At 51.4% G+C, this 24,967-nt stretch overlaps 1 protein-coding gene across 1 annotated transcript; it reads left to right on the top strand.

Annotated features, from left to right (window-relative positions):
• Positions 1-21,219: 21,219 nt before the first annotated feature.
• Positions 21,220-24,601, top strand: MAFB (MAF bZIP transcription factor B). The gene has a single exon (XM_032606898.1). The coding sequence runs from the start codon at positions 21,596-21,598 to the stop codon at positions 22,565-22,567; it is 972 nt and encodes a 323-aa protein (XP_032462789.1). The 5' UTR covers positions 21,220-21,595; the 3' UTR covers positions 22,568-24,601.
• Positions 24,602-24,967: the final 366 nt, after the last annotated feature.

The raw sequence follows: 24,967 nt of genomic DNA on the forward strand, positions 1-24,967 counted from the left end.
GAAGTATGGATGGAAATCTTGGAGTAAGAGGGTTTTTGTTTGTTTGTTTTGTTTTGTTTAACTGAAATATTCTTGTGAACACAAGGACAGCTTCAGAACTAAGAAAGGCTGGGCTCCAGAAAGCTCCATTGTTTCCTTCCCCCGACATGAAGTGTCAGTTACCATGTTTAGGCATCAAGACATCAGAGCTGTAGCAACATTCTCTGGGCACACAGCTCGGGCTCTGTCTCGTGGGTACAATAAATCCCACCTATTCCTACCTCATCGCTTAGAGATGCAGCATTGAGAATTGAAGTTATGTCTTCTGAGGTACATTTGCTGGAAATCAACCCCCATTCTTATTTCTAAACCTTTATTTAATAGAAATAACTCATCCTCGCTGCTTTACTAGATATGGGTGGCACTAAGATCATTTCAGTGACCATCAAAGCAGAAAAAATATACCTTTAAAAGCCAATTAAAAAATAGTCACAATAAATGTGAAAAGAGCTGATGTCCTTCATATAAAAAGAGCTCTTTCAAACTGATAAGACATCAAGATGCTAGGAGAAAAAGTGTTTGAAAAAGAATTTACAAAAGAAGAAATTCAAGTAACTATTATTTATTGAACATTTACTAGGTGTAATTTACAAGGGATCTCTCATTCATTCTTTACAAAGACCCTATGAAGTAGATGTTGTTGTTCTCATCCTTATTAAAAAATGAAGAACAATAAAGCTTTGAAAAGTTAAATAGTCAGGATTCAAGACCAGGCAGCTTGATCTAGCCCAGGCTCTTAACTGCTCTGCTATAATCCCACAAATTCACAGACATAATCATGTAATAAGGTTGAAAAAAAGTTCATGTTTACCATAAACAAAATGTCAATTTAAAACAGAGAAAAATTTCATTTGTCAAATTAACAGAGAATTTTAAAATGTTAATATTCAATGCTGGCAAGGATGGGTTGGAACAGACATTTAAAAATATGAACTGCAATTTGACAATCTCTATCAAAAGTCTCAAAAATTTACAAGTTCATCTGACCCAGCAAAGCCATTGTAAGTAATTTATCCCAAGGAAATGAAAATGTAAGCAAAGTTTTATACACATAAGTCTGCATTAGAGCATTGGAAATTGGCTAACTGTCCCACATTAGGGGAATGGGTAAGTAGATTATGGTCCATTCATTCAATAAAATACTGAAAACAACAAAGAAGATGTTGTGAAAAAGTTCCTAAGAACATGGGGAAATGGTTATGCTGAGTGGAAAAAAAAGCAGGGTATAAAATTGTAGGTATAATGTCAGTCATGTAAAATACGTGAACCAGGGGCTGTTCTCTGTGTTATTGGATTTTGTATGATCATATCTTTTTTGTTATGAAGTATTTTCCAAATTTTCTAAAGTAAACATGTTTTACTTGTCATCAGGCGTGGGGGCACCCTTTATCACTTAAATCAACTTCACTTATATCGCAGAGCTAATGAATTGCTGAGCCCCTAAGATGCTGGGTGTACTGCTCCCTGCATAGATCTGGGACAGCTGAAAGCAACCCTGTGTGTTGTTCAGCTCTCTGGGTCTCCCTGTCACCTATAACATACCTGCTCATGGGGTTACTGTGAAGATAAAATATGCATAAAGGCCTTAGAACAGTGTTGGCACAGTGTGGACTCTCAGTAAATGTAAATAGTAATAATGATAGTAATACATTAATGATGTGGCTCTTGTTTTGTTAGTAGGAAGGACGGGCCGAGCATCTAGCAGGTACCTAGAGGTGTGTATAGACTGGCTTGTCCGGGGATATGGCTAAAAGCATCTTTTATTGGTGCCCATCATTCTAGTCCTACATCTGGGCTTCTGGTGCAGCAAGCCTTTTGTCAGCTGCTGCAAAACCTAAAGGGATGCTCTTTGGATGTCCCATGGACCTGTATGCAGACCCTCATTCAGCCCCCCACTTCCTGGTCTTCTTCTTGGGGCCAGGCACCGTGCTGAACCTTTTCACATAAAGATTTTCTCCCCTACAACTTGGAGAAGCAGATTTCATCATCAGCTCTGCCTTATGGCTCAAACACGAGAAGTCACTCTTCTGGGTCAAGAAGCCAATAAGTGGACAAAGCTGGAATTTGAACCTATGTTGGTCTGGCTCCAGGGATGGCTGAGATGTGCAGCAGTCATGGCTGAGAACATAGGCTTTGGAATCAGGAAGATCTGGGGGTTTGACTTTCTATGTGGCTTCCAGCAAGTAACAAAGGTGCCTAAACCTCAGTTTGCTCATCTGTAAGATGGGACAATACTGTATTTCCTTTAGGTCAAGTAGCCAGTGATTGTATGTTACACCATTATTTAATGTCATGCCTGGAAAAACAGAATCATTGCTAATTAAACTATGATATGATAACTCTCTTATCCTCTAGAATTTTAATTTTGTATTTATGGAAAGAGCTCTACGGGTTTATTTAGACATAGGTTTTTATCATAAGGCCATTGTACGTACGTAAAAAGGAAAATACAAATGAAATAGTTTGTTTAAGGTATTCCTAAAGCTTCTTCATATTCTGAAATTGACTCAGAATTGTCGTGGTCCATGTTTTTCTACATAGTAGCATCTTCTGTAACATCACAAACATCACTAGTAGCATTTCTTTAAGAACAAGTCCTCTATTTTCCTCAGAATTTTAAGCCACAGCAACCCATTCTGCAAGTTTTGATGTGTCCCCAGATGTGGCAATGACATTAAGACTGCTGCCAGGCTGACAGTGATTGTAAAATCGTCTCAATTTCAGAGATGTTAAAACGAGGAAAAGAAAGTGTCCATCTACGCGTCCGGAGCCTGTGCTCCGCAACGGGAGAGGCCACAGCAGTGAGAGGCCTGCGTACAGCAAAAAGGAAAAAAAAATGTTAAGAAAGTGTCCATCTTAGAAATGATGAAATACAGTAGCTAACTTATAGGGTCATTAGGAGAATTAAATGAGGCTGTGTTTGTAAAGAACTTAAACCAAAGACTGGACGCACAGTGAGTGCTCAACATCATCGTATCATCAGCACCAGCATCGCTATTGTATTCTATTCTGTTCTCTGAGACGTATTGCATATACACTCGGCTCTGTAGAATCTTCCTCCAGACTCTGAGCCAGTGTGCAGCGCTGATGAACTACGGTGTGCTTAGGTAAAGCCTGCCTCATATCCCTTTCTATCTCTTTTCCCCCCTACCTGCTTTCTGAACCTTCTCCTTCTGCCCCCCTGCCTCTCCTGCCTTTCTCTTTTCCTCTCTTCCTCCTTTCCTCTCTGGCTGTCCTTTCCACCCCTCCCCAGCTCTTCTGCAAATAAATGGTTCTGCCACTCCAAATCTCTTGTAGGTTTAGAGTGAATGGAAGTGTCTTTTTGAAAAGCTTGTTCTGACATCCCTGACTGGCTCAGCAGCAGGGTCCTGTGCTCCCCTCCCTTCTGCTAGAAGATCTGCTCCTGTGGTTAACGATTTCCAGGATTGCCCTGGGCCTTGAGCACTCCACTCACAGAAGAGGCAGCCGGGCTATGCCCTCCAGAGGAGGCCGCTGGCCGTCTTGGAGGCTGCATCGGTCCCGCCTCTGGTGGCCGTGGGAAACAGGCACAGGGTCTGCCTAAAAAGAAACCATTTATTCTCATTTATGATTCTTTAAAACAGAAGTTCACAGCTTTTATGATGAGCCTTATACATGCATTTAATGACATTACAGTATATGATTATGTGCCTTAAGAAGAGGTCTGAGAGCTCTCTGGTGTCCTTAGTTTTAAGCGTATTTTAACTGCCTACAATGAAAGGAACAAGACAAAAAACGAGCTGTGGCCGCATCTTCATAAATTCTGAGCTGTAATTGACACACCTTTGCTGACACCAGGAATGGTCCAGGCAGGTGGATACAAGGAAGAGGAACAGTGGAGTTTCTATTTCCTCATGGGTCTGGGTCCAGAGGAAAGCAAGATCAGCCATCTCTGTGATACTTTCTAGCCAGCATCCAAGACAGGAATGAGCATGGGTTGGGACTAACGACACTTTGGACCCAGCACAGCGCTAGGCTTGTGACACATATCACCGTGTTTGGTCGCAACAGATAGGTGTTATTAGCCCCATTTTCCAGATGAAGAAACTGAGCCTTAGCCAAGTAAAGTGACTTACTCCAAGTCTGCAGATGTCTGAGCCGTTATCTGAAAACAAATCTTGATTCTAAGTCTTTGAACGGCCACTGGGTGCAGAGCTCAGAATGGCTCTCATCTGGAGAATAGTCAATGGAGAAAGAGGAAGGAGTAGGTGCCGAAGCCAAAGAAGCAGAGGCCTTCAGGGAGAAGCTTCTTCCTCCCGCCCACGGAGGCACGCATTGCGATGGAAACAGAATCAGGACAGAAAAAGCCACTTGAAATGAACTGCGCCCAGACAGGCCGCCATGGTGGCGTGATTGATACTGGAGCATGTAGGTGTAATGAAACTGATGCCGGCTCCTCCGCACCTGTGATTTATTGAGGACAAATTTAAGATGAGAAAGGGCCCCATACCAGGAGCTGCATCTTCCCCTCTAAGGGAGGGTGGTCATCCATCACCAGCCATTACAAGGGCCCATTGCTAGCGGCTCATCAGATGAGCCAATAGTCTCTTTGTTGGGGTTCCTAACAAGTGTCGGATCAGCAAAAGTCTATTTATGCTGGTGGACCTTTCAGGACCAATTTGTAGTGGGTCACTGACTCTGCTGGGGTATTATCTTCTTTACTACTCGGGCCAGTTGGGGAACGCGGCAAAGATTAATGGTTTTGGCTGCTGACCTACCGCCGCAATCTACTGCTTCTGGACCAAAGATTAAGTTTTTTTGTGTTTTACCCGAAAGGGCCCACCTCGCATGCTTTGATTTACTGACTTGCTTCTGGGGAAAGGAGTCGTGGAAATGTACTTGATGGTGGTGAGGTCTGGCAGATGGCTGTGAGAACTGGCACCCACGTGCTCAACCCCGAGGCCCCGGGCAGAGAACGGGCAGCTCCTGGTGCCATGGTTTGGGTCCTGCAGGCATGGGGGGGTTCTCCTTGAGCTCATGGGATATCAAACCCCTGTCTGGCACCCAGCAGCTGGCTCTGGGTTCAGAGAGGCAGGCAGTGCCCTAAACGTTATTATTTAGAGCTATGGTACTAAAAAAAATTAGTTACAGCTTTTCCTTATTATTTGGAAAATTGCACATGTTCGTTTAATACATTTAGGAAAAAAATTAAAGAAACAAATAAACAGATTCTTTTCCTGCCCGAACCAAATGCACAATGGTATGACTATTAATATTTTGGTTTGCATTTTCATCTAGGACTTTTGCTATATGCATATACACGCACGTTATTTTACATGATGAAAATCCTACTGGATTTATGTGGGCTTGTTAAAAAAAATTATGTGTCTTTGTATTCTTTTTATAATGAACATTATACCATAAGTACCTCCCCGTTTCTTCATTTTAATATGAACTATTTTGTTTCTTTCTCAAGTTGGGTTTGTTGCAATGTCTCCGGTGCCAAAGGCCCATTCTTTGGTTCAGTGACCATTTGCTGTGGGTTTTCTCTGGGCCAGATTGTGTTGTGCTGGGATCACATCGCTGATCAGATGCAGTGCTCCTGAAGCAGAGGTGCTGGGGGTCAGCTCACAGGGATGTGCTTGTGCCCTGCGGGGGACTGTATCACCCATATCTCCCACGTTGGCCCAAAACACTGCAGATGGTTTGGTGGTGGGGGACTCTTACTCATGACGCCTCCAAGGTCCCTGTAGAATCAGAGTTCCAAAAGAGAAAGTGAGCACTGCTTCTGCAGGACAGAAGGCTGCTGTTGGCTTTGGATACCCTAGCTTGGTCTTTTTAGGGTGGATTGGGAGCTGGGAGCCAAAACCTCTTGCATGAGTAATAGCAGCTCAATCTTGGAAAACTGGAGAAAAAGCCCTGTAGCCCCCAAGGGACCGTAAACCCCAGGCAGCTGCAGAAACTAAGATTTGACAAGAAAGAGTGTGGCCTTCGATGGAACTCAAAGGGCCCGAATTTGAATCTCCTAGCTGGAGACCTTGAGCAGGTCATCTTTCCCAGCATCATTTTCCTCATCTGAAAAATGGGGCTTATAGCCCTCATCTCTCAGGCTTTTGTGCCTGCTCACCACGTAGAAAGTTCTGGGTGAAGAGCTGGCGCTCAGCCCGTGCCAACCCTGCCCCAGGCCCATTTTCCAGATACTGTGCTGACTCAAATAGATGGATGGGCTCTAATTGTTCCAACAACATGTCTGAGGTTCACAGGGCTTTTCCTCGGGACCCTTTGTTTCAGGACTATAAATCACTGGGCAACTGTCCCCACGGTTGGCTTGGCTGGGACTTCCTTCCCCTGGTGGGGTGGCTGAAGGAGGGAGGGGCTGGAGCCGGCCACCTCTTCACCGCAGGTTTTTCAATCTCTAATTGGGAGTCTTACTTACTCAGCGATTCCAATGTTCCCTTTGTAGCAGCCTCTTCTCTGCCCCAGGGCAGGCTCCCTCTCTTCTCCTCCCCCTGCTTCCAGATTAACATTCTTAAGTAGAGTATTTTTGCTGGAAGACACTTACACAAACTTTCCCAGTGCTTGTCTACATAACTTGCAGGAGCCTTTGTCCGCTGGCCCAAGGCTTATGTCACGACAGGATGTGTTCTGTTTCCGGGGGAGAAGTTTCTTTTGGTTCAAGAGCAGCGGTGAACACCCCAGACATTCCCCAGCCTACAGGCTCTCCTCTGGTACAAGCTCCTTGTTCTGGCCGTCTGCCCCAGCCACCCTCCCGGACCTCACATTCCTGACCATCCCTCCTGCCCCAGGACATTTGCTCTTGCTGTTCTCTTGGCCTGAATGTCTTTCCCCTTCCTGGACTCTTCCCATGGCCATCTCCTTCTTATCCTTCAAGTCTCAGCTGAAATGTTACAGAGGGTCCTTCCCTGAGCATCCCTCACCCCAGACCACGTCATGTCCCAACATGTTAAATTCCCTGAAGGCACACAATTCACTTTGTTCCTCAGACTCTTCATGGTTTGTGAAGATATATTTGTGTGATGGCAGATTGAACAAGTTGAATCCCTTCCCTGCTTTCCACTGTCAGCACTACAAGGACAAAGCTGACCACCTTCGTTTCAGTGTCTATTTCAGAGTCTGGCACGTTATAGGCTCTCAACAAATAGGGGTGGTGACTGAACAAATGAATGAATTGATAGATTGAGGGATGAATTGGACAGTGAATGAATGTGTGAGCCAATGAATGAATGAATGAACTGTGTAGTGAATGAGGTAGTGAATGAATGAGCAAGTGAGTGAATGAATGAATGAATTCCAGGGTGGCATGCAAAGGCTCATTTTAAGGGACGTGCCACTTCTTTGAAGTCCAAGGGACTGGGGAGTCTGCACCGTCCCACCCATCTTTATGGGGCCAAACCTCACTCAAAACCAGAATTTCTGAAACCTGTACGTGTAACTCTTCCTATACAGTGATCTGTCTTCATCCTTTGCCATTCTTTTTCTTCTAAACGTTTCATTATGAAAATTTCCAAACAGACACAAAAGTAGAGAGAATTATAGTAAACCCTTGTGTACTCCTTACCCTATCCCTCACTGGAGCATTTAAAATAAATCCAGTTATCATCTTATTTCATGCATAAATATTTTAGGGGGCATTGCTAATAGACATGAACTTTAAATTTAAAAAGTAACCATAGGGCTTCCCTGGTGGCGCAGTGGTTGGGAGTCCACCTGTTGATGCGGGGGACGCGGGTTCGTGCCCCGGTCCGGGAGGATCCCACATGCCGCGGAGCGGCTGGGCCCGTGAGCCATGGCCGCTGAGTCTGCGCGTCCAGAGACTGTGCTCCGCAACGGGAGAGGCTACAACAGTGAGAGGCCCGCGTACTGCAAACGAACAAAAAAAAAAAAAAAAAAGTAACCATAATACTATTATCACACCTAACAAAATTTTTTTTTAATTAATTTAATTTATTTTTGGCTGCATTGGGTCTTCGTTGCGGTGCGCGGGCTTCTCATTGCGGCAGCTTCTTTTGTTGCGGAGCATGGGCTCTAGGTACGTGGGCTTCAGTAGTTGTGGCACGTGGGCTCTAGAGCACAGGTTCAGTAGTTGTGGCACATGGGCTTAGTTGCTCCGCAGCACATGGGATCTTCCCAGACCAGGGATTGAATCCGTGTCCCTTGCATTGGCAGGTGGATTCTTAACCACTGCACCACCAGGGAAGTCCCCAGAATTTTTTTTTTTTAAAAACACCCAGTTCCTTTAATATCTAATATTTGGTCAATGTTCAGATATTCCCGATTGTCTCAAAATGTCTTTTTACATTTAGGTTGCTCAAATTAGGCCACAAACATTGCTTTTGGTTGATACGTCTCTTAAATTTCTTTTCATCTGTAATAGTCCCCCGTTCTCCTCACATTAAAAAATGTCATTTATTTCTCTTTTTAAAATGCCATTTGTTTTTTGATGAACACAGGTCACTTATCCTGCATTCTGTTTCACGTTCTGGCTGATTGCCTCTTGGTGGTGTGATCTAACGTGTTCCTCTGTCCCCTGTGTTTCCCAGAAACTCAGATCCAGAGGCCTGATCAGAGTTGCATTTGATTTTTGGCCAGAAGCCTTCATGGACGGTGTTGTGCAACCCCTGTTGTATCACATCCTAATGTCTAGTTGTCTCTCCTTGAAAGTGGCTCAGCCCGCCCTTCTTAAGGAACTCCCTGCTCCCATCTCTATTTCCATGGCTATAAGAACTTGTTTTGCAAAACAAGCTAGTTGAGAGCATTGATCATATCGAGCAGATGTGGGAGCAGCAAGGTCTTGTGACAAATGCACTGATTTAGAGCAGCAGACCCAGAGAAGAGGTTGAATTTCTCTGCGTCTCGGTTTCCCTGGCTGTAAAATGGGGCTAAGAGTAGCAGCTTTGAGAACTAACTGACGGGGGAAATGTTGGTAGATAACGTCAACACACAACATTAAATGCTCACTGTGGATTAACCCGCTTAATCTTCTCAACAGTTCTTTGAGGTATATGTGCTATTAGTTCCATTATATGTACGGAGGAGAGTAGACACAGAGTGGTTAGCTAACTCGCCCAAGGACACCACAGCTAGTAAGTGGCAGAACTGGGATTTGAACCCAGGCAGTTGGGCTCCAGAGCCTGCACTTCCATGCTGAATGCTTGCTGAGTCGTTGCAGGGAACGGGCGGCTGTTAGTTCCTACACTACGGGGTGTGCTGGGGTGGAGTAAGGCAGCCCTCCAAGGCCAAAGGGGGTTTGCTCTCTGAGTTTTACGAAGTCATTACTTCTGTCCCCCACTGCTTTGACGTGGGCCAGAACCAGCTTGACAAAATCACATGCTGGAGAGGGGACTGGAGGTATAAATTCCTACCCTCATTTGGGTGGGATTTGACTTTCCTAGAAAAACTCTTCTGAAGCCCAGAGAGGTTAAGTGACTTGCCCAAAACCACACAGCAAGTTTGGCCCTGAGCTAGGATTAGAATCTCAGACTCTCTCAAGCCTTGGGCCACTGTATCTGGATTCCTAGGTCCTTCCATGCCCACGTAGAAGGGGCTCTCTCTCTACTCCCCACCGATACCCCATGAGTCATATTCACTTGGGGCAGAACTCCTGTGGGGAGAAAAATGGACAAACATGCTTGCCAAAGTCACTGTAGCCATTTAGGGCTTTCTTGGCACATCACAGACCTTCCTGTCTTGGTCACTATCATAGATGTCCAGGCCTGCTAACCTCATCCTCCCCAAAGCATTCTGGAAGCTGAACTTTCCTCTCCCTTGGCCTCAGTCTTGAAGCCAAAGCAAATAAAAGCCCTGAGCCCAGTTCTTCTGGCTCCTAGTTTAGGAGGGCCAGAAGTGATGCCAGCACATCTGCCATGACGACAGCTCTATCTTCCAGATAAGGGAAGTGAGGCTCAGAGAGGGGTGGTAACCCAATGAGCTCACGTAGCCTCGCCTACAGTGTGGGCGGCAGCACGGGCTGGACTGTTCCTCCTGCAACCCGGGAGGTCCCCAGAGTGGTCTCCTGTTGGACCGATAACAAAGACCAAGACAATAATGAAAGGTGTCTTTGGGTTCCTTAAGCAGGATCCGGCGCCAGTGCCTGGTGGCTCCACTGGTGCCTTGAGCCCTGGGCGCTCACTAATGGACTGTGGCTGATCCCGGGACTGATTGGCAACCAGCCCTGAGATCCTCAGGGGAAACCTGGAAATAGTGACCTCCAGCCCGGAGACACTGTCCCTTCTGGGAGCCACGGGGAGGGGGGAGAGGAGGGGTTCCGGTTGATCCAAGGCAGGAGTGCCTCTGAGCCCATGGGGTGAGGGGAGATGAACTGTGTCCCCGCCACCCCACAGCCACTGAACTGGAACACTAGATGAGCCTTCCAGACTGTGCAGAAAACTGTCAGAATGCCAATTCCTCACTTCCTTTCTCTGCTGCCTCCCTGCCCTGTGCTCCTGGCTGGCTAGTGTGATATTCTGCACACCTGCCAGGGTGGTAGTGGGACCAATAAGAGGGCTCAAAGGTGTCCTCAAATGCCACACTGTGATCCCAAGGTGAGCCAGGCCACCATCACTCCCAAGACAGGGGAGACATCTCTGAAAGCAGTCCTCAGCACAACACAGGCAAAGGAACAGAGGCCCAAGCACTCGGGGAGCAGCACAGGGGAAAGGAACGTAGAGCATTAGGGCGGTGAGGCTAGAAGGGCAGACCTTGAAGGCAAGGCAAAAATCTAGACTGTACCTGATTGGCAATAAGGATCCACTGAGGCCTCAAAGGGAGGGCAGAAGAGAGAATGCTGGGGACCGCCCAGAGTCATGGATCTCTCTTAAGCACATCAGGCCGGGTGAAAGGCAAATACAAAACGGAAGCGTCTGACCTTTTTCTAGGACACCCAATATTTATGCGCTTTGCTCATCACCCAGATTTTATTCATTTATCCAAAGAGTGAGAAAAAGACACTTTAGGAAACTGCTATAAATCCAGTGCAAGTCACCATGGTAACCTGATTAGCAGCTAAATTAAGTTCATGGTTAAGAAGAAATAAATAAAAATAACTCTCCTCCTTGGCTGGGGCTACCCACTGGGCCAGTGGCGGCTGAGCAGATGCTGAGGTCTTGGAGGGCCAGGGCCTGGTCCCTATAGAGATGCTGGCGCTGCAGTGGGAGGGATGGATTTGCTGCAGAGATGCAAGAAGCCCCGGGGTTAATACTGTCTGGGGGTTGATGAGGCCCCTGGCGGCCAAGCTGGGGAGTGCAGGCTGTACCCTTCAAGGACAAAGCTATGGTCTCAGGAAAAGGGGCCCATATCCACCAAGAGAGTCTTCTCGTTGCCCTGGACCAGCCTTCATTTATCAGAGTATCCTTTCCTTGTATTGCCACCCCTGTAGTTCCAGGTCCCCATGTGCTGGGTGCTAGGCACCACAACATGACTTAGACCCGGTTTGGGTCCTGGAGGAACCCATTTTAGTGGTAGAAACAGGTAAAATAGACACTCTGGACACTGTGTGATAAATGCATGGATGGAGGTCAGTATAAGGTGCTATGGAAACATGGGTCAGTCAGGGAGGCTTCCTGGAGGAGGTGATGCTCGAGAAAAGGACATATGTGGCTGCTGGAGAGTGCCTACTTCAGGTGAGCATTCTGGGCTTTCTGTTTGGAGCTGACTGGCAGGATGTTTGTACTCCAGTGCTAACCTGGAATGGGCTGGCATCGGCCCTGATGAGACCTGAGGGGTTTTTCTTGGGGACTGTGTGGTTAACACATCATAGGGATGAGTAGCAAGAGAGATGGGTGCAAAGAGAGAAGTGAGCCTCCCATTTACCCTTTACAAGCCTCTCCCTGGCCGAAGCAGTCTAGCGCAGTGGTTAGAGTCAAACCAACTTTGAATGTTCTTCCTGTCGCTTGCTAGCTATGGCCTCTGGGAAGTGATTTCATTAATTTGAGCTTCAGCCTCTTTGTCTATAAAATGGGGGTGGGGGGTAATGATAACAGTTTCTATCTCATAAGACTACATTGGGTTACTGAGATGCTGTAAGCTAGATGTGGCACGGACCCTCACAGGTAGCAAACACTCAGCAAGATGCTTGCTGGTGTTAGTTTCTCTCCCTGGGGCCGTCTTCCCTGATTGGGTGGAAAAAGTGAGGGTGTGGTGGCCATGGAAATGCCCGGCTTAAGTCTCCTTCAGGAGAAACTGCTGCAGGGAGCAGAGGTGACTGACAGTCCTAGCCACCACCCCTCGGGATCCCCCAGTGTGTTCACGCTGAGGCTACATTTCCTCTCCGCTGCTCTCAGCCAGTGACGGAGCACAGGGTCGTGATGCTGGGGCTGGCCCTTTCCTACAAGATGCGTGACACTGGCCCAGGGATGCCCCACCAGCCTGGCTGAAACATTTCTAGAACACTGCTGTGGTCTTCGACTCTTCCCTCCTGCCTTCCTTCCTTGGCCCTCCCCTCTCCCAGATGCCAGGCCCACCTCCCTGCCTCCTATTGCTTCTTCATCCTTTATCCTTCACAGGCATGTCCCCAGTAAACCTCTTGCATGTCTAATCTTGTCCTGGCATTTGCTCCTCAGGACACCCCAAAGGACACAGAGAGTCAGGGGAAGCATCCCAGAGGCGGATGGCAGAGAGAGAAATGTGCGACCCACAGCAGGTCACATGGGTGCCTATAGGTGGGAGGTCAGGCCTTCGAAGACCCCAGTCTCTTCCCACGTCCCGTCCTCAAGCATGTATGTGTGTGCGTGCGCGCACTCCCCTGTGCATGCTTCCATCACTGCACTGACCATAGTCAATTAGTTGGAAAATTAGTTTCCACCTGAAGAAGATGAGTTCCTCAGGTTGTCCCCGACATTTAGCCCTGCAGAAGACCTCGTGTATGGTAAATGCTCAAAGTAACCTGAGTGCCCCTGGGAGCTGTATCTACCTTAAAGTTTTCTTTGAACAAATCTGTACACCCACACAGAAGGGTGATAGCAGCCTTACTTCATGGTGGCCACAACACTCAGCAGACCCTTTAACCCGCCCCTCTGTCTCTGCTGAGCCCTCCACCATCCCCCTTTCTAGAAAGGTGTTTGGAGTCTCTTAGCTCAGCTGCATGGGATGAATCTTCTCTGGGTCTTCCCCTTTACTCCCACCTCCAGCTCCCAGCCTCAGCCCCCATCTGTCCCTCCCTGCTCAGCGAGATCAGGGAAGCTGCAAACCCAACCCTTACATCAAAAGGGAACTTGAAAAATACTTGGAGCAAAAACTGCTAACTGTGCATCCTTGCTCCGTGCTGCCTCTGATATTAAATCAGGAAATGGCACTGAACAGTCGCTCCAAACACAGAAACAGGGGTTGTCAACACAGAAACCAAAAGCAATCTCTAATGGGCAGAGGTGAAAGGGACCTGGCACAGGGCCGGGATGGGGGTGCTGAGACCGAGGAACGGATTCCTGAGCCGGGCTTTTCTGTGCCGTTTCTCCAGCGTGCAGAATGGAGCCAGACTCACAGTCCCGGGCTCTGAGGGCACCTTGTCTCCATGAGAGATGAAAGAGAAATTAAGAACATTGCTTAAATACCTTTAGGATGCTCCTTTTCATTTCTACAGATATTTATTGAGTGCTTACTATGTGCCCAGCAGTGAAACAAACAAAGAAAAATGCCTGCCCAAGTGGAGGTGATCTTCTAGTCAAGAATGGGGTCTGACTCTGGCGGGGCATTCGAGGCCCTTCAAGTGTTGGCTTCTGCAGCTCTAAATCTAGCCTCTTTGAAATAGCCCCCCAAGTGCCTGGGTCTTCCTGTACTTCTCTGATACATATCTGCTCAGCCTTCAAAGCCTTAGTTAAGTGCAGCCTTAAGAGCCAACCCCTCCTCTAACCCCCTCCAACAGAACCAAGGGCTCCTTTGCTGGGGATCTGCCAGCATCACCACACTGCCTCTCCAGCTGCAACGGCAAGGTTTGCAATTCTCTGGAGGGGAGGAAATATGCCATGCCCACCCCTGTGCCTCATCTCCCAGTACTGGTCACAGAATGGACATAAGTAGAATTGACACGAAAAACCTTGTTAAAATCCATTGTCGGTGTGGCCGTGGAGAAACAGGTTACTTTCATATTTTTCCCGCGGAAATTTCAAGAGGTCCAATCTTCTTAGAGGCTAATTTGACAGTGTTAACGTTATAAATGTGCTCATCTTTCCTTCAGTTCGGCCATTTCATTCCTTACTCTCTATTGCCGAGACATACTTGCACACACGCAAAAAGGAGCATGTAAAAAGTGATTTGTTGTAGCATTGTTTGCAATCGTGAAAGATGGGAAAGCATTTAAATGTCCATAAATGCAAGACTGGATAAAAAACTACAGAGCATCCATTGGACGAACTATCGCGCATGAGTTAAAAAGCAAAAAGTAGATCTCGACGTATGGATGCAGAAGTTGCTGAATAAAAATAAAAAGCAAAGCTGTAGCTTTGGACATATCTGTTAAAACTACATTGTTGCATTTTTTTACAATGAGAAAGTAGGCTCGTATATCTTGTATAATTCATCTTTAAAAGAAGAAAGGGAAGAAAGAGATTGAGTAACCATAGAAATTCCTGGCTGAAATGAGCCTGGGCTCAGATGCAGTCAAACATGATTCCTTCCATCAGCCCTGGACCGCAGTTTCCAGCAGTGGGATGGTGCCACCCACTTTCCCTGTACTCAGAAGCTTGCTCCCCAAGCTGTGATGAGAATGTGGTGGGAAGCTGGATCCCTGGGCCCCTGAAGAGCATCCAGATAGAGGAGAAGGGAAGAGGGGAGACCAGTGGGATGGAATCACTCAGGTCATCCAGATTTCTCCTGAGTTGGTCCTTGGTCTAAAGAGGAAGGGTAAGGATTGGTCTAGAAATGATTGTTAATTAAGGGAGAGGAGAGGGCTGAGGGGTATTCAGGAAAGGCCTGAGGGTTCTGAGATATCGTACTGCAAGGCAGCCTCCGTGTTTGTCTAGTTGTTAATTTCATTCATTCATTCATTCACTATTCCACAACTGTAATCTGGTTTCTCCTGGTATGAGACACGGAGATAACTGTCAACTCCTATATAATTTCCTAAGGTGTGTTTCTTGTATCTCAAACATCAGAATTACCTAGGGAACTTACAAAAATGCAAATTCCTAGGCTCCATGTAGACCTATAAAGCCAGACTGTGGCTCAGGAATCTGTATTTGCAACATGTTTTCTAAAGCAGAAAACATTTGGACTCGTTGGCCAAAGCCTTTCCCTGACCTCCTTGTATTATCTCCTAAGGCCTCTCCCAAATCTGAGGTCTACGCTGATCCAGCTTGGAGAGGGAAGGGATGGAGGGGAGCCCTGCCGCGTGACTCTCGTGTGTGTGATTTCCGCAGAGTGACCATGACCTTACCCTGGCTCCTGGGCTCTTCTCTCCACCTGCATTCCCAGCTACACCCCAAGTCTCTCTGAGGCCTGGGAAGAGCCACAGACCGCCTCTTCTGTCTAAGGTCTTCAGAACCAAGGGACTGACTCAGTCCAGGCAGGGGGATGGCATGTGCAAATGCCTGGTGGAAGACAGAGCTTGGGCTGTGGAAGGACTTATAGAAGGCAGTGTGCTTGAAGCATTGTGTGTGTGTGTGTTGGGGGGGGGGGTACAGTGAGAGATGAGGTGGGAGCAGATAGATCATTCAGGGCCTGAAGGCCTTGCTAAGGAATTCAGTTCTTTGTCCAAGTATTGAAGGAATCTGTAGTTAAGCCCAGGAGTAGGGGGTGAAGGTAGAATGAACAGATTCATATAACATGAAAACTGGCTCTACTGTCCTGGGGAGAAGAAAGTCTGAACCAAGACCTCTGTAGTCATCCAAGCAAAAGATGAGGGTGGCTTGGATGAGGGTGAAGGCATTGGATGGAGAAACTGAGGTCTTAAGTGATGGTTGAGCTGTGGGGGGATGAAGGCCTCAGTCCTGGGGAGCAATGATGAGGCTTCAGAGTCTGTAATGCTGCCCTTGGGGTCATGGGGAGGGAGTGGGGGGAGGCAGCCCTGCTGGTCATCCCTCACTAGCCTTGAGTGACAGCGAACTTCTCGTCAGCATTGAGCCATCTTCTCCCCCCACCCCACCATATGGATGGATGGGGGCTGAAGGTCAAACAGGCTGAAGTTCCAACTCAGACCAGAGGCAGGACGAGGGATCAAGGCCAAGATTAGGGGTCAGGCTGAGGCCAAGGGTAAAGGACAGGACCTTGGAGAGGACTCTGCAAACTTTCTCTCTTCTGGCTTGCATCCCACCTTGGTTTCTAACTCCCACCCTCCCGCCCCACACAGTCAGGGAAGAGGGAAGAGAACAAGAGTCAGCCCAAGGATGTTTGAATGCCATCGACCAGAGGACAGACACGTTCATCACTGCCTTGATAATTGAGCCCTCGGCAGAGACTTGGCAAAGGCTAGAGGCTCAACTGTGACCTGAAAGGAACCACTAAGTCTGCGGAGAGCTGGAGATCCTGACCCAGAGAGCAGCTGAGGTGCTGTGCTGACCCCTGGGTCCCTGGGATGCCACCCAGTCGAGATCAAGACCATGTGCTTCATGGTATCCAGAGTACTGGAGTTAGGGCCAGAAGCTCCAGCTTGTCGCCACTGTGTCACTAAAGAAATTACTTAACCTCTCAGAGCTTCTTTCTCTGTGTAAGATGGGGATAATCCTCCCCACCTCCAAGGGCAGCAGTGGGACTGAATGAGTTGATAAAACTCTTAGGACACTGCAATACATCTGTATTTACCTCCCTGCCTACATATCTCTGTAAAATAAAGATAGTGATAGGCACTACCTTATAGAGTTGTGAGAATTGAAAGAAAAAGTGAATGATAAAGGCTTTGAAAATTCCGTACAGTTGGGACTGGAAATTATTATTAAATATCCCATCGGTATTGGGAGCTATACTGGCCAGTGGTTGTCTAACACAGCACTGTCCAATAGGAATAGAATATAAGCCACATAGGTAATTCAAAAATTTCTAGAATTCACATTAAAACAAAGTAAAAAGAAGCGGGTAAAATAGCTTTAATAATAAATTCCCATTCCCAGTGTGAGTGTGCATGGGGGGTGGCATTGGGTGTCCCTGGTCTTCAAGGGAGGGAGCTGGGAAAAGGCTCTGCAGAGTTGGGGTAACTGGCTCCCTACTGGGACCTGCTGTATCCTTTGGGTGCTTAAGGCCACCAGGATACAGAAGCCCAAGAATACCTGTTAAGAAGCATTGGGTTAGAATCTGATGGCCACTGTGTGAAGCAGGGAACATTGCAAGTGCCAGTTGCCTTTGGGAAAGAGGAAGAGGAAGGGACAACTATCTTCTGCCTCTTCTTGGAAGCCGAAGCCCTTGGGAGGCTCAGAGGCAACGGGAGCGAAAGAATCCCCTCCTCCCAAGGGCCTCGGGAAAGGTAGCCGAGATGTCAGGGCTCTTTGGAGGAGACAGGCGATCTGACATCTGGGTGATGCAAACGCAGAAGGCAGGCTCTTGGGGGTCCCCTAACTCAGGTTCCTCCCCGGCAGAACTCACCCTGGGGCCCTTGGGACCACCGGCTTCCGTTTGGCGACCCGGGATAGTACGATCCTGCAACGCACTTGGCGCAGGGGCCGGGAGTTGCTGGCTCTGCGATTCGAAGCGTTCCGCGTGCCGTGCTTCCCTAACACTCGCCACCCATACCGCCCCACACACCTCCCGCACTGCCTGCCACTGCACCCATGCACGCACAGAGACGCCCACTCGCACACCAAACACCTGCAGTCCTCTGGCAACGACGGGTGTACGGTGCACCTCGGGGCTGAACGCGGCTGCTGGGAGCGCCGCGCTAGACCGGAGGCGCACGGGAGAGCGCGCCGCTCTCGGGTTAGCGGGCGGGCTGGGCAGGGGCGGCGGGGAGCGGCGCGGCGAACCTCGAAGCCGGCGAATGGCAGTGGACCCTTCGTTCCCTTAGGGAGTAACTTTTCCACCCACTTCCACACGGGGTGCCCGAGGCTCCGCTGTAGCTCGGACATCTCCTTGATCACCATCGGTAGCTGAAGAATCCCAAGGTGGTGCGCTCAGACGCATCGCCTCGGGCTCAACCTGGGGTGGGTAGGGATAAGGGGTGAAAAATTCAAATTAGAGTTTGGGGGGTTAGAGACAACAAACTGTTCAGAAGAGGTCTCTGGCCGCCACCAGTCCTCCTTAGCTTCCCTTCAGAAGAGGCTTGGGGTACTACTCCTGTGTCTCCTGGCCTCCTTCCTTTCCACTTCTCTTCCTCGACTCTCCACTTCTCCCACCAGCCCTTCTCTTTTCTTTCCCCCACCCATTACCCCACTAGTCTTTCAGGGATGGCGTGTAGCCTCCGGGTACGCGTCGACCGGGAGCCCGGCACTCTGACCTTTACAGCCCCCAGGCTCGGAAAGGAGACGCCGGCGTCCGCAGGCGGGAGAGGGATGCCAAGGGGTTTGGGACGCCGCGACCGCGCGGCCGAGCGCAGCAGCAGCCAGGGAGGCGAGGCCGGGCCCCACCGTGAGGTCGGTTGCTCTGCAGCGGCTTTCATTCCGGAGCAACCTGAGCGTCTGCTTCACTTTTACCCAGTTTCCAACAGTTTTTGTTGGAGGTGGTTATGGGTAGGGTGGGTAGAAGAGGGACTGGCTAGGCTGGGAGGGCGGCAAAGAAACGGGTTATTGGGGAAGGTGGACCTAAGCATGGACAGTCAGAGCCTCAGTCAGAGCCCAGGGGAAGGGAGTATCCGAAACCCGAGACAGAGGCACAGGGACAAAGAGGAACGCGGCAGCCCAGACAAAGCCCGAGTGCTAGAAGACTCTGAGACCGCGGCAGGATGCCCGCAGGGGAGCAGGAGGCTAGAACCCTCAGAGCTGGGGCTGAAGGAACCCTAGGGCCTCGATGGGCCACACTCCTGAGACTCAGGTTTGGTCCTCGACATCAAGGGTCAGACAGACCAGAGGGGACACAATGAGGGCACAGACCGGCCCGGCCGCCTCCCTGCACTCGCAGAAGGCCACAGTGTCCACGGGAAGGAGGGCGCTGGCGGCTGGGGTTCAGCGTCACCGGGAGAGGCCAGTGCGTTTGTCCGGACCTGGCCGCCTGTAGCCTCAGCCATAGTCTGCATAGAACCGAGACGGCCGACCCAGCGTAGCCTCGGAACGTTCCCCTGCTGAGCCGCGATCCGAGTACGCTCTGGCTGCGTGAGAACGCGGCAGGGACAAGCAGGGTGCTGGTCCGCAGCGCCCAGCTCCGAGCAGGGGCGGGGCGGCGGCATGGCCCGCCGGGGAAGCTCTCCCTGGAGACAGCCTGATCCTTTCTGCGGAGAGCACGCTTCTCGCAGAGGGTTGAAGACGGGCTCTTCCAGCACTACAGTTGCTGATCCAAACCTTTCAGTCCAAATTTTAGTTCAAATATATTCATTTTATTAAAAATAGGCGGCCCAATATCATACCTCACTCGAGCCTTACCGAGGGCGCAAGAGAAAACAGTTTTCAAAATTAATTGGAGGAAAATATTCTACCTTCTAACACTTGAAAAAAAAATCTGGCTGCGTCCGCATTAGTGGGCCCACCTGACCCCTACGCGCTGCGTCAGTCGTGCTGGTCCCGTACAGGCAGCGGCTGGACACACTCACCCAGTGCGCGCTTCTTCTGCTTTTCGCTGCTCGCGCCCAAAGCTGAAGAGCAGAAGGCGACGCGGGAGGCGGGTCGGGTCTCCGGGTACAGCGAATTTGCGATTTATCCGGTTTCTGCGCCCGGGCCGGGGTCTAGGGAGCTCTTATTTCGGGCCATCCTGTACCCGATACGGAAGGTGCGCAGCGCCCAAGCACTGTCTGGATGCCGTAGTGCGGTGCGCTCAGGGGTCCCCGTCTGCGCTCGGGGTAGGTTTCTCATCTGACAGCCCTGGGGCCCCTCGCTGTGGCGTTTCCGCTTTCGGCCATCCGCTTAACTCGGCCTAGGATCTTCTCGAGCAGGGAGCCGCCGCCGAGCACCCCTCCCAGCCCCTCCGCCCCCCGATCCCCGGAGCCGGGGCGCGGAGTTTCATGGGGGGGAGATCAGCGTGGAACTCGCGGCCGAGTCCGAGGACCGACCCGAGAACCTGTACGTGGCTCTAGGGGAATCTGTCTTGGGCTCCGGTGCACACACAGCCTGCGTTCCGGGCCGGCTTGGGTTGGGCGAGCTGGGAAGACCCAGCTGGGTCCGAGTCGTCGGCCGAGACTTCTAGTTGCGGGCCCCGCGATTCTGCGCGCCTTTGCGCACAGTGGCCACTTGGGGTCGCACTTTATGCCTGTTTGAGCCTCTCCTCGGCTGGCTGACGCCGGGATCTGCTTAATCGTTACAAAACGTTCAAACAAAAACAGGGCCGGTTTCCCAGCAGCCAAGAGCCACCCGGAGCACCGTCCTGGGCTGGCCTCAGCCCCCAACCTCGGAGAACTCAGGGTTCACTGCGTTTGGCTGGGGAGAGGGCTTCAGAGCCTTTGGGCCGATTCCTTCCCCACTCCCTTCATCTATTGCATTTGTGGGTGGGGTGTGCGGGGAGCGGCGGGGCCCCCCGAGTTCTGTCTCGGGGCTCGGCCACCACACCCGCCAGGAGGGGGACGGCTCCCGCTTGGCCCGAGGAGTGTCCTCTGAGGCTGAGTTGGATTTGAACACAACTCTTCGAGCCCCAACCCTGCCCCCCAACACACAAACATGCTCAGCCCTGCAAAAACACAGCCACGCACTGCACACACACGGCCCGCGGCCGCGCTGCACACGGAGCGTCCCCCACTGGGCGGGGGACGCTTGGGAACAATGGACCCGAGAGGTGTCGTCCCGGCGCTCATTCTGAGCCTCCTGGGGGTGACACGGACTGGGGTTGGGGGAGCCAAGGGTAAAGAGGGAGGAGAGAGAGCGAAGGGGTGGACGAGGCGGCCCAGCCTATGGTGGTGGAGGCGGGGGGGCTGGCACCGAAGGCGAGCGGGCGGGGGCCGGGACACCGAGGGGGTGGGGGGCTGGGCCCGGGCCGGCTGTCCCTCTCTGCTCCAGCCCTCCGCCAGGCCTCGGCGGCTCTCCGGCTGCTCGAGCCGCCAGTCAGCTGACACGGGGGGCGGAGGAGCTGTCAGGCGCGCCCCGCCCTGCGCCGCCGGTCCGCGGGGCCCGTACAGCCATTGGCCAGCGCGCCGGGCTGCCCGGGCCCCCGCGCCCCGGTGACATCAGGGAGGCGATAAAAGGCAGCGGCTGCGCCGGATCCCGCACAGCTGCACCGCCGGGCTGCGAGCGGCTGAGATCGAGAGAGCCCAAGAGCAAGAGAGCTAGAGAGCGAGCGGCGGGCGCTCGCCTGGCGCCACCCCTCGACCCGGCCGCGCGCCCCGCTCGCTTCTCCACCCCTCCCGGCTCGGCCCGGCCCCGGCTCGGCCACAGCCCCGAGCTCTGGGGCGGCGCAGGCAGCCTCGGGACTCTCCCGCGCGCCGCCGCGTCCCCAGACAAAGGCTTGGCCGGCGGCCCCGGCCCGCTGCGCCCTCCGCTCCCCACCTCCCGGGCTCGCCGCTCTTCGCCCCCGCTCCCGGCTCGGCGCGCCCCGGCCGGCTGCAAAGTTTCCCGGGCGGCGGCGGCGGCGGCTGCGCCTCGCGTGAGCGATGGCCGCGGAGCTGAGCATGGGGCCTGAGTTGCCCACCAGCCCGCTGGCCATGGAGTACGTCAACGACTTCGACCTGCTCAAGTTCGACGTAAAGAAGGAGCCGCTGGGGCGCGCGGACCGCCCGGGACGGCCCTGCACGCGCCTGCAGCCAGCCGGCTCGGTGTCGTCCACACCGCTCAGCACGCCGTGCAGCTCGGTGCCCTCGTCGCCCAGCTTCAGCCCAACCGAACAGAAGACCCACCTCGAGGACCTGTACTGGATGGCGAGCAACTACCAGCAGATGAACCCCGAGGCGCTCAACCTGACGCCCGAGGACGCAGTGGAGGCGCTCATAGGCTCGCACCCAGTGCCACAGCCGTTGCAGAGCTTCGACGGCTTCCGCGGCGCGCACCACCATCATCACCACCACCACCCACACCCGCACCACGCGTACCCGGGCGCCGGCGTGGCGCACGACGAGCTGGGCCCACACGCGCACCCGCACCATCACCATCATCACCAAGCGTCGCCGCCGCCGTCCAGCGCGGCCAGCCCCGCGCAGCAGCTGCCCACCAGCCACTCCGGGCCTGGGCCGCACGCGGCGGCCGCGGCGACGGCGGCTGGTGGTAGCAGCAGCGTGGAGGACCGCTTCTCCGACGACCAGCTCGTGTCCATGTCCGTGCGCGAGCTGAACCGCCACCTGCGGGGCTTCACCAAGGACGAGGTGATCCGCCTGAAGCAGAAGCGGCGGACCCTGAAGAACCGGGGCTACGCCCAGTCGTGCAGGTATAAACGCGTCCAGCAGAAACACCACCTGGAGAATGAGAAGACGCAGCTCATTCAGCAGGTGGAGCAGCTTAAGCAGGAGGTGTCCCGGCTGGCCCGCGAAAGAGACGCCTACAAGGTCAAGTGCGAGAAACTCGCCAACTCCGGCTTCAGGGAGGCGGGCTCCACCAGCGACAGCCCCTCCTCTCCCGAGTTCTTCCTGTGAGTCGTGGCCGCTCCCGGCCCCCGCCCTTGCCCCGGCCCGGACTCCCCGTCCCGTGTCCCCAGCCCCGGACTCCCCCGGACCCTGTCCCTGCCGCGGCCCCAGCCATGACCTGTTTGACTTGAGGGAGAGGGAGGAAGGGCGCGCGGGACGCGGGCGACGGGAGGGCGCGCGGGCAGGCAGGGGACCTTGGCCAAGGCGAGAGCGGTGAGCGCCAGCGGCGCCTCCTAGACTCGAGCAGAGCCAGAGGGAGGCGAGGGGGTGGGAAGTCCCAGAGCAACTTTTCTCCAGGCTGGAGGGCGGCAAGGCATAGTCGCGAGGAGTCGCCAAGGCCGTCTGGAGACTCCTGGCTTCCTGAACTTTGCGCGTTAAGCCGGGGCCGCTTCCTCGCGGCCCGGAGCGTAATCCAGTCCAGCAAGAGAGCAGCGAGGAGAGGAAAGGAGAGGGACCCTGGCGTCCCGGCAGGCGCGAGGCGAGGCTGAGCGAAGGAAGGAAGGACAGACGGACCTGTCTGTCCAGGGTCCGGAGAACACTGGCTCTCAGCCCCGAGACGCGGGCCTCAGTTAGGACGTTCTGCGCGCAAATCTCATCAGTTTTATTGCCTGCTCGATTATATAGAAAAAATACGAAAATCTGCATTAAAAATATTAATCCTGCATGCTGGACATGTATGGTAATAATTTCTATTTTGTACCATTTTCTTGTTTAACTTTAGCATGTTGTTGATCATGGATCATAACCCCCTTGTTTCTTTGGGTGAGAAGGGATCGCAGTTCGGAAACTCCGGCGGCTGCTTGTCGGGTTTCAGTCTATGAGCTGTAGGCTTGTAAATACCCGCCCCGCCAAACCGCTTAAGAGAACCTGGCAGCAAGCTGAGTGTCTTTGTTTGGGTTTATTATTATGGCATTTTTTTGTAAGTAAAAAAAAAAAAACCAAAAAACAAAAAAACAAACTTCTGGGCATTTGCATCAGAAAACAACTCTGTCTTGGGGCACCCTTGGAAATTGCATGTTTTCTCCCCCTCCCCTGCCCCCTTTCGGTCCCCTTTTCCTCCCGTTCTAGTTTTCAATTTTGTTTTTGTTGGGAGAAAGAGGACTGGGGTCCCAGCTCCCTAGTACCAGGGCAGGGCAGCTGCAGAGTTTCACACCCTGGAGGCCGGGGGGGAGTGTCCTCACATCACCTGGTTTTAGGGCTACGTTGACACCCCTAACAAGATAGGAAAGGAAAACAGACCTTGTTTGCTTTTTATTGCAACCAGAATCACCCCAGGGTCCCCACGAAACTCTCCAGGCCCGCACTAATTGCTGGGGCCGAAATGCTCCTCGGGTGACCGGCTTCACCAGCCCAGACTGCCCAACGGTGACCTGAACTTATGTTGAACCAATCACCACACTCAGAAAGTACCAGAAACCCAAACATTGGCAAGTAATTTTGCAACTTTCAAGTGCGTTCTTTAGACCAATATGTTATGTGTGTTTCTTTCCCTGCTTTTGAGAGAGCGGGAGAGTTATTGGTGGTGTTACCCCCGCCCCCTTCAGTTGTATAGTAGTTATAGGGAAGATCTAGGTGTTTTTTCTTTATTATTACTTTTTTTTCCCCTGCAGGTCAGTAAGAGGATTTAAGTTGCACTGACAAAAATACCAAAATGAAAGAGTATTTTTTAGTTCTCATTTGAAATTGCTGGCGCTGCTGGCCGGATGCATTTTTGAGTTTGTATTAGTTGATAAATTAACAGTAATAACAAGATTGTATGAACCGCATGGTGCTTGCAGTTTTAAATATTGTGGATATTTGTCCTGCATCAGAAACGAGCTTCGGTTTTTACGGATTCAACTGTGTTGAAATCAAATTTGCCTCAACAGAAATTGTTTTTATTTCATGTACAATAAGGGATCAATTTCAAACCCTGCTTATGATATGAAAATATTAAAACCTAGTCTATTGTAGTTTTATTCAGACTGGTTTCTGTTTTTTGGTTATTAAAATGGTTTCCTATTTTGCTTATTAAAACCATGGAAATGGTGTTTATTTACAGGACTCCGCATTCGCCTGTCTTTTCTTCTCTTGCCTCTTCAAGTATCGCCCCAGTTTGGGCGGCACCCTCACCCTTCCCCCGGCCAGCGGGGAAACGGACAAATCTGGGCAAAGCTCTCCCTTGAGTGTTTGAGTGTGTGTGTGTGTGTGTGTGTACCTGAGCCTCAAACGTGTCTTCTGCTTCTCACTCTAGGTACGGACACCGGTCAAGAGCCGGTTGATGAGCGGAGAGGGGGGCACACGCCACTTTGGCGGAGCGTTCAGGCTTGGGCATCACGACTGGTCTGCTAGCCTGCTGGCTCTGAGGTTGGCTGAACCCAGGAAGCCGAGAGCTGCCACCCTGATGGGGAAGCAGGGTGTTTCTGGCAA

The sequence above is a fragment of the Phocoena sinus genome, chromosome 15 (assembly GCF_008692025.1).
Source record: "Phocoena sinus isolate mPhoSin1 chromosome 15, mPhoSin1.pri, whole genome shotgun sequence".
NCBI lineage: Eukaryota > Metazoa > Chordata > Mammalia > Artiodactyla > Phocoenidae > Phocoena > Phocoena sinus.

Coding starts and splice junctions, on each gene's coding strand:
- MAFB (XM_032606898.1), top strand. CDS start 21,596: ATGGCCGCGGAGCTGAGCATGGGGCCTGAGTTGCCCACCAGCCCGCTG.